The sequence below is a fragment of the Pteropus alecto genome, unplaced genomic scaffold (genome assembly GCF_000325575.1).
Source record: "Pteropus alecto unplaced genomic scaffold, ASM32557v1 scaffold359, whole genome shotgun sequence".
Lineage (NCBI taxonomy): Eukaryota > Metazoa > Chordata > Mammalia > Chiroptera > Pteropodidae > Pteropus > Pteropus alecto.
In genome coordinates this window covers 3,192,187-3,202,323 of record NW_006443119.1, presented here as the reverse complement: position 1 = coordinate 3,202,323, position 10,137 = coordinate 3,192,187, and the positions used below count along the sequence as shown (strand labels likewise).

General features: G+C 38.8%; 1 protein-coding gene across 1 annotated transcript in view; it reads right to left on the bottom strand.

Moving 5' to 3' along the window:
• CD48 (CD48 molecule) overlaps positions 1-9,814 on the bottom strand; it is a 31,780-nt gene extending 21,966 nt beyond the window's left edge. The window contains exon 1 of the mRNA XM_006922885.1: positions 9,613-9,814. Coding sequence (XP_006922947.1) covers positions 9,613-9,694 — 82 coding nt within the window. The 5' untranslated portion in view covers positions 9,695-9,814. The remainder of the gene's footprint in view (positions 1-9,612) is intronic.
• Positions 9,815-10,137: the final 323 nt, after the last annotated feature.

Here is a 10,137-nt window from a genome sequence, read left to right as displayed (position 1 = left end):
AATTTGAGGCTATCAGAAACAAGACAACGATGCCCACTTCCACCACTCCTCTGCAACATTGTACTGGAAGTCTTAGCCACAGCAAACAGACAAGAAGGATAAATAAAAGGCATCCGAATTGGAAAGGAAGAAGTAAAACTCTTGTCATTTGCTGATAACATGATACTTTATATAGAGAAACCTAAAGATTCCACCGAAAAACTGTTAGAACTGATCAATGAATTCAGTAAAGTAGTAGGTTACAAAATAAATATTCAGAAGTCAGTGATATTTTTATACACTAATGATAAACATTCAGAAAGAGAAATTAAGAAAACAGTCCCATTTACAATCGAATTAAACCCAGTAAAATACCTGGGAATCAATTAACCAAGAAGGTAGAAGACCCGTTTACAGAAAATTATGTCATTGAAAAAAGAAATTGAAGAAGATATAAATAAATGGAAGCATATACTGTGTTCATGGGTAGGAAGAATCAACATCTTTTAAATGGCCATACTACCCAAAGTGATCTCTAGATTCAATGCAATCCCTATCAAAATACCAATGGCATTTTACAGAGAGCTAGAACAAATAATCCTAAAATGTATATGGAACCATAAAGGACCCCGAATAGCCACAGCAATCTTGAGAAAGAAGAACAAAGTTGGAAGCATCACACTTTCTGATATCAAAATATACTACAAGGCTACAGTAATCAAAACAACATGGCACTGGCATAAAAACAGATACATTGATCAATGGAACAGAATGGAGAGCCCAGAAATAAATCCACGCATATACGCTCACTTAATACATGACAAAGGAGGCAAGAATGTACAATGGGGTAAAGACAGTCTCTTCAATAAATGGTGTTGGAAAAATTGTACAGATACATGCAAAAAAAGAAGAAGAAGCTGGACTACCTTCTTACATCGTATACAAGAATAGACTCAAAATGGATTAAAGACTTAAATGTAAGACCTGAAACCGTAAAACTTCTAGAAATAAAAATAGGCAGGAACCTCTCTGATATTACTCCTCGGCCAGGGAAATTAAAGAAAAAATAAATGGGACTTCGCCAAAGTAAAAAGTTTTTGTACAGCAAAGGAAACCATCAACAAAACAAAAAGACAACCGACTCTTTGGGAGAAGATATTTGCTAATGATACATCTGATAAGGGGTTAACATACAAAATATATAAAGAACTTATACAACTCAACAACAACAACAAAAAACAAACAAACAATCTAATTAAAAAATGGGCAGAAGACCTGAATAGATACTTCTCCAAAGAGGAAATACAGGTGGGTAAGGCACATGTGAAAAGAAGCTCGTGGGTCGCTAACCATCAGAGAAATGCAAATTAAAACCACAATGAGATATCACCTCGCACCCGTCAGAATGGCTATCATCAATTAATCAAAAAACAAGTGTTGGCGAGAATCCGGAGAAAGGGAACCCTCATACATTGTGGTGGAATTGCAAATTAGTACAGCCACTATGGAAAACTGTATGGAGGTGTCTCGATAAATTGAAAATGGATAGGTCTTTTGACCCAGCAATTGCACTTCTGGGTATTTATCCAAAGAAAACCAAAGCAATAATTCATAAAGATCTATGCACCACAATATTTAAGGCAGCACAATTTGCAAGAGCTAAGATATGGAAGCAACCTAAATGCCCATCAACAGATGATTGAATAAAGAAATTATGGTTTATATGTACAATGGACTATTACTCAGCCATTAAAAATAATGAAATCCTACTATTTGCAATGACATGGATGGACCTAGAGGTTATTATGCTGAGTGAAATAAGTCAGGCAGAGAAAGATAAATACCATATGATTCCACTTATATGTGACATCTAAGGAACAAAAAGAACAAACTAATCAAAAACAGGCTCACAAATATAGTGGACAATTTGGTGACAGAGGGGAGGGGGTTTGAGGAGTTGGAAGAATGGGGTGAAGGGTTAAAGAAGTACAAATTAGTAGTTGGTATTTGGTCATAGGGATGGGGGCACAGCAGATGGAATGCAGTTAGCTTTAATATGATGGCTAGGTGGAGGGTCAGGAGATGGAGGGAGTAACTGGGGGGATCATTTTATGAACTATATAGATGTCTAACCAATGCACTGTATACTTGAAACTAATTTAAATAAATAAATTTTAAAAAAAACATTAAATCTTAGAATAAAGGATTTACATAAATTATGTCTGACATGTCTTCAGTTGTGGCATATTGAAGTTCTTACAATTTCTATGTCTCAATTTTAAGTATTAAATAAAAATTGCTCCTCCTTCCATAATACAACATTTTTGTTTACTAAGCTTCTGTATATACCAAGTACTGGGCTAAGGGCTCCACATATGTCAAACCTGAATAAAACTATAACGTGAATATGATTTTCAGCTGTATGGCTGAGTAAATAACAGCTTTAAAAAGTTTCAGGCAACTTATACACCATAGGAGAGAGAGTTGAGAAACGAACCAGGTCTTTTTGACCTCAGAGCTTTTGTGTCTATAATATCTTGCAGTTTTACAGCAATAATAATATATAATGAAGATGTAAAGACATATCAGATAAGTATTTAAATTATATCAAATCAACCGTGTGGGTTCAAAAACCAGAAAAGGGAGTGAATTAGAATTATGTCGGCAGTTTGCCTGCTTTTAGATTTAATTGAACACGCATGAGATGACAAATATGAACCTGCTATTCCCTTCATATTGTCACTTCCTGCCTCTCACAGTATCCACTTCTTTATATGCAGAAAAGGATTCCAGTGTTATAAAATATGTGTCTTAATAGAAGCGGACTTTTAACTCCAAGCAAGATACTCATCTCAGCCTCTACTGTTCCAATACTGAGGCAGGGGGTGGAGAAGGGTGGGGGGAATAGGAGCTGTGTTTGACCAACTGTATGAGAGTATGTTGGCTGCTATGTGGCATCTTCCTCAAGGATCTAAACTTAATAGGGGCAGAATGTATTAGTATTTTGTTCACTTTTCTAAACCTTGTACCTGATACATAGCAGACCCTCAGTAAATATTTGTCGATGTATGACTAAATTAAATACAATTCTACTGTATGTGGTATTCTTTATGCTGATTTTTCAACATTGGCAACAAGTGATACAAAATTATCTGCCCCTCCGCACAGCCCTTCACCATTAATCTTATCCAGTTTGACAACATTTATTTAAAGAAAGATTACATATCATATGATTCCAGAATTTTAAAGATATGTAAAATTGCTCATTAGAATATCCACTTGGTCCCAAAATAGCAGATTTCTCATATCCAAATATTGCTAATTCAGGGATTCTCCTAATACATCCAATATTTCCACTATGGCATATTTTGGAGTACTTTTTAAAATGCCAAAATTCTGGCCCTATTTCTGGAGATTTGAATTTAATTGGTCTCAAGTGGGACTAGCACAAGTATTTTTCTAAGCTCCCTTAGAGTCTAAGTAGTCAGATTTGATCACCACTGCCCTTTGCTGAATCTATGAGCTGTGTTGACAGAAGGCCCATATTAAAATAAATGATGATAGTAACTATGGCAATTGAGAGTCTCTCTTTCCCAGATGTTTCATATATAGATCAAACTCCTAATTTGGGCCTCATTAATAGTAGGTCCCTACATCAAACACATGTCTTTTAGCATATAATAGCAGTGCTAAAATGAAAACCATTAACTACTAAAAAACAAAAAACAAAATTAATGTCCTACTTGAGACATATCTAGCCTTCCCCACTTCCACAATCAAAAATAATGTAAAATGCATGAATGTCATCTCATTCTAGAACTGCTGAGCTTACTTTATAAATCACTGGGGTTAAACCTACAGATGTCAGGAAATTATAAAATCAATCTCACTGAAATTTAGACATGGAAAAGGAAGAGTGTTGAGGGTAGGCAGAGAAAACAGGAAGCAGAGATTGAAGGAGAAAATGATTCAGTTTAGGGTGACAGAGAGCAGAGAAAATAAATTGAAGGAGAATCCGAGATGAAAAGGGACAGGGCCATGATTGGCACTTACTCTATTTAAATGAACAAAACAAAATCAATTAGTGAAAGAACAATTCCAGTAAAGGGAGAGGTGCCTTAACAATTAGCTCTTTTGTTGTTGTTGTTTTAAAGCTAAATGCAGGCAAATCTGTGATAAGGCCAATGAACAAAATCCTGTCTTTACTAGTTGCTTCCTCTGACTAGTTACAGCTTCCTTTGAGTGCTTTATGCACGGTTTCTGCTGTACTCTCTGTCCTTTGCCATGGTGGCTATTGAAGAGTTTTTAAAAGAAAAGTAAAATAAGTAGATAACTATTTTAGAAAATTTATACTAACAGCAGCATGGAGAACAGATAGAAGAACAGAGTAAAAAGCGCAGCTAGGATAGAAGACTGTCACAATAATTGGATAAGAGAAAATGGTGTATTGATCTGGGATAGGTGGTTTAATCTGTCAGTGGAGTGAATGAATTTATATATATTTGAGAGATATTTTTGAAGGTAGAATTAAAAGGATTTATTCACTGGACATGAGTCAAGGGAAAGAAATGAATTGAGATGACTCTTAAAAACCTGGCTTGAGCAGCTGGACATAGAGATGCTATTTACTGAGATAGGAAACAGTGGAGGAAAGCAGGTTATAATAATTTTTTTAAGTCTGCACATATTTTGACACTCTTCTAATCAGAAAGTGGGGTCTATGTCCTCTCCCCTCGATGACTGTCTCAATGAAATAGAATACAGCAGAGGAGTAACTTACAAAGCTAGATTGGAAAAGATCAGACACATTTGCCTGTTTCTCTTGGGATTAGTCTCACTCAGCCTAGGCACCAGCCATGTGAATAATGAAGCCTTAGAGATGAACCCAGACCCCACAATGATCTGGTTGCAAGCTCATGCGACACCCCGAGGTGCTGAGCACATTCCACCCCCAGATTTGTGAATAAAAATAAATGGTTATTATTTCAAACCACGGGTTGTGGTGGCTTGCGACATAGAAAACAGATAGCCAGAACAGAGATGATGAGTTAGATTTTGGATATGTGTTTGGAGAGTTTGGAGATGTTTAAAAAACAGTTAGAAACTCATATCTGGGGCTCAGGGCTTCGGAGTTCACTTATGCTCTTCCCAGGCTCTTGTCAGTCTCAGATTGTGTGTGTCACAATTGCAAGGCAATTTCACGATCTTTATTTGATTTGATCTTAATAATAACTCCTTGAAGAAATGGAGAACATAATATTTTACCCATTATAGAATTGAGAAAGCTGAGGCTCAGGAAGCTTTTGTAACTTATGGAAAATCCCATGGTGTGGAACTCAGAGAAAACATGGGTCTTCTGATTCCTGGTACATGCTTATTCCACTTCATTCTTCCAAGTGCTGTGGAGAGATGGGGAACATGCCTAGTAGAGGAGCGTGCCCTGAAATCAGTGATCTGAGAACTCAAGTCTGAGGAGAGATGAAGGAGAAAATTTAAAAGCGTTTCTCAAATTTTTTCACAAAAGTATTTCTTACCATGGAGGAGACAACTACTGTATTTCCAGGAAATCTGAATGTATAGCCAAAAAGAAGTTCTTTGAAGTCATTTATTCATATAATCAACTATTATTTACTGAGGCCAGGCTATGTTCCAGGCACTGCGCTAAGTTCACTGTACATGATCCTTGTCTTTACAGAGCTGAAGGAAACAGACAATCAAACAAGAAGTTCACCAACTATAATCTGAAGCCTGAAGTTTCCAGGAGGCAGTCATAGGAAAATGGAAGGTAAGGGAGGGAGGGGGAAGGAGGCAGGCACTGAGAATCCTAGGCAGAAGGAAAGGCATGTACTACATAGGCCTTAGTGGCAAGAGAGAAAGCACCTCCTCAAGGCAAAAAAAAAAAGTTCAATTTAGATGGCATGTGGTTAGTGGAATGTGGTTAATGGAAGTCACAAATTGGGGATAAGATGACCATCTGTAGGCATAATCTATGCATGAAAAAGTTTAGGAACCTTGAACTTTCTAGAGAAAGTCCTGAAATATTCCAGTTCTCTTGGCAGCTCTATCTTTCCCAACAGTTGGATTACTACTTCACATCGGCCCCAACTCTCAAGGCCATATCAGTGTCCTATGAGTTGAATCAGTCCCGTGGAGTACATAAAGCCATGACATCATGTCTCTAGCCTTACACAGTCATGAACCAGATCCAAAGTATTATCACTCTGAAAGGCCTTGCTTGAGTGGTTGGTAGGGTTTCCTCCGAGCATGTCTACCCCATCTCTCTAAAAGTTACATACTGTTGTAATTTCCTCATTTTTGTTCACTTTTACTCATTTTTCTTATAGTGGTATGTATTAAAGCTCTTTACATGAAAAAGCTTTTATTATGAGAATGGTGAGAAAGGCAATAGTTTAACTCTCACTTCTCAGCTGGCCTGGGAAGACAGGTACTGGAGGGTCGGGCAGCTATAGCAGGAAAAATAAAGTTAGCTCAGTCTCTGAGCACATGAGGTGGCCAGAACAAGCCTGTGCCTAGGGAATGAACCTTAATGCTTAAGGTGTTTGGGCTGCCTTTTATACTGAGGTACTTCAGGCCTATGCTCGACTCTCATTCAGAGACGTAGAAAGAGCAGTCTTTTCTGAGTTTTCTTTTTTTTCCCCCATCTTTACTGAAATATAATAATTAGTTGTTTGTATTTACATTGTACAAATCAATGAGTTTTTCAATTGTAGTTGGCAGACAATAATATACCAGTTTCAGTTGTACAGTAGAGTGATCAGAGATCCACATAACTCGCAAAGTGATCACCCCACTAAATCTAGTACCCCTCCTACCCTTTACATATTTATTACAACATTATTAACCATCATCCCATGCTACATTCTACATGTCCATGTCTATTCTGCATCTATCCATTTGTACCTCTTAATCTCTTTGCCTTTCCCGCCTCCTGACCCGCCTCCCATCTAGTATCCCTCTAAATAGTCTCTGTATCTATGAGTTTATTTCCGCTTTTGTTGTTGTTGATTTTGTTCTTTAGATTCCACAAATACGTGAAATCATGCAATATTTGTCTTTCTCTATCTGACTCATTGAGCTCAATGCCCTCTAGGTCCATCAAGGCAATATCTTTTTCCATCCCCTTCCTTTTAGTCTCTGTGTGTCTTTTAATCTGAAGTGAGTCTCTTGTAGGCAGCATATGAAGGATCTTGTTTTCTGATCCATTCAGCCACTCTATCTTTTGATTGGAGCACTTAATTCTTTTCCATTTGAGGTACTTGTTGATAGGAATGTAGTTATTACCATTCTTTATTCATGTTTTTGAATCATGTTTTTTCATCTTAAAAAAGTCCCTCCAATATTTCCTGTAATACTGGCTTGGTGTTGATGAATTCCTTTAGCTTATTTTTGTCTGGGAAGCTCTTTATCTGTTCAACTCTAAATGACAGCTTTGCTGGATAAAGAACTCCTGGTTATACATCTTGGCTCTTCATCATATCGACTATTTTGTGCCAAACCCTTCTGTCCGGCAAAATTCTTTTGAGAAATCAGCTGCTAGTCTTATGGGTGTTCCCTTGTAGGTAACTAGCTGCTTTTCTCTTGCTGCTTTTAAGATTCTCTCATTGTATTTAATCTTTGGCATTTTAATTATGATGTGTCTTGCTGTGGGCCACCTTGGATTCATATTTTTTGGGACTCTCTGAGCTTCCTGGGGTTTTATGTCTATTTCTTTCATCAGGTTAGGGAAGTTTTCCATCATTATTTCTTCAAATAGCTCTTCAACATCTTGTTTTCCTTCCGGTAGCTCTATGACATGGATATTTTTTCACTTAATGGTGTCCCATAGGCTCCTTAAATTATTATTATAGTCTTGGCTTCTTTTTTCTTGCCATTCTGATTGAGTGTCATTGGCTTTCCCATTTTCTATATAGGCCATTTGCTCCTCTTCTTTATTCACTCTGTTTATTCCATTTAATATACTCTTCATCTCAGATAATGTGTTTTTCATTTCTGACTGGTTCTTTTTTATAATTCCTATTTCCATTTTTATGTTTTTTATCTCTTTGTTAAAATTCTCATTGAGTTCATCTATACTTTCCCTAAGTTCACTGAGAATCTTTATAACCAGTGTTTTGAACTCTGCATCTGTTAGATTGCTCAACTCTGTTATTCCTGGATCTCTATTCTGTTCTCTCGTACGGTTACTGCTTCTTTGTCTTCCCATTTGGGCTGCCTTTCTGTGTCTGTTTCTATATATTAAGCAAAGCTCCTAAGTCTCTCGATCTTATTAGCATGGCTTTGTGTGGTATGTGTCCAGTGGTACAGCCCTGAGAGGGGTTCAGCTGTGGGCCAAGTTTAGCCTCAGCCTGTGCCTCTCTGGTGCTACCTGTTAAGATTCAGCAAGCAATCCACAGATGCTGTGCTTATAGTTGCCTCAAAGGCCACATGAGAAACTGAGGCCAGTTGTCACGAGTGTGAGTCTTGCAGCTGTTTAGCAAAGAGCATCTGACTAAGAGAGAACACACTTGGATGTGGTTTTGTGGGGCTGCAAGTTGGGGGAGGCGGAGTTTGAGGGAATGACCCCAAACTCTGGGTTGAGTGACCTCTGTTATCCAGTTTGATAACCTCTCTGCTATGGTGGCACTGAATCCACACACTGGGAGTGGGGAGGTCTCAACAGAGGAACAATTAGCGTTCCCTGGTGGTTTAGTGGTTAGGATTTTGCACTCTCAACAGAGGAACAATGGATACCACAGGCACTTCTGTACAGAGCGAGTCTCGCCCCAGCCCTCACTCCAACAACTCAGTGTCCCCCTGTAAGTCCCTGGTGCCCCCTGTGCAACCGAACTAGAGCTGGTGCTCAGAGAGAACAGGTTCGTCACCACGAAAGTCTGCTTGCGGACACAGCCCCTTGAAGAGGCGTCTGTAGCTGCAGCTGCCACAGCCTCCATCCCACTGAGCTACTCAAGATTGGGCACACTTGTGTCCTCACCCGGTCCTACCTTCTGCCATTGGAGGGTGATTTCTTAGTTCTCTCCCTAGTTGCATGGCTTGTTCATCTAGATCCCAGGCAATTTTCCTTGCTGTTTGCTCCCTGTTTCTGTCACAATTTTGATTTGGTTGCCAGAGAGATGAATAGAACATGTATTACCTATGCCATTTTTTTCTCCTTTCCAAGTTTTCTTTCCTACAATTTTGATCTCTCTTTGGGACAATGACAATGACATTTACCTTGGCTCAAGATACACCTCCTTACATAGACAGAAATCTCAAAGAATACCTCAGGGAGTAGCAAAGTATGCCTGAGCATAAAAATGTGGCAGCTATTAGTGTGGAACTTCCTCTTATTCGAAATGCAAAAAATACTTGCACAAACCATACACTAAATATGAGGGTCCTACTTCTCCATCTCCCCAGGATCCTGTTTTTGTCATATCCCCCTGGGACAAGAGATGGAGCTCAATTTTCCAAGGCTAAGGAAAGCTCCCCAAATTGCCACCACCCTGTTACCAGGATGGAAGTACCTGTGGTCTGGAGACTATACCTCCAGGGTTGAGCCACATCCTATATCCTCTTTTCCGTGTGACCATGCCTTCAGTGCATAGTCACAGATAGACAACTTATGGAAAATACCTTGAATGCTGGTCTCCAGGAACAAATGAAGCAGCAGTAGAATTTCCAGAGCCTGTTGCCACTTCACCCTTTTGGAGTACATGCTACTCTTCAGAGCTTTCCAGGAAGGCTGGAACCAGGCAAGAAGCAAGCTAGAAAGAGACCGAGGGCTCCAGTGCTCTTGAGTTCGCGGCCCTGGGTTAGAGAAAAATTTCCACTGAGCTTTTTCTCTCCACACAGAAGTTCATGGGTGGAGCCCGGAGACCAGAAACAGGAAGGCCTATAGATTTTTTTTTTTTCTGAGAGCACCACGGAAATGAAGAAACCGTTTTTTTAAAAAAATATGCATTGGTTCTGTTTTCTGGGGAGATAATTCATAGCTCCTGTTAGATTCTCAGAGGCATCAGTGCCCAGGAAGAAATCATGCTGATTAATCCAGAGGTTAAAATTAGCAGGTACCCACTCAAGCCTTCAGTGGATTTCTAGCCTGAGCCAACTTTAAGTCAAGTCAGTGAGTCTCATGTGGGTAGGTCTCTTTCAGAGCAG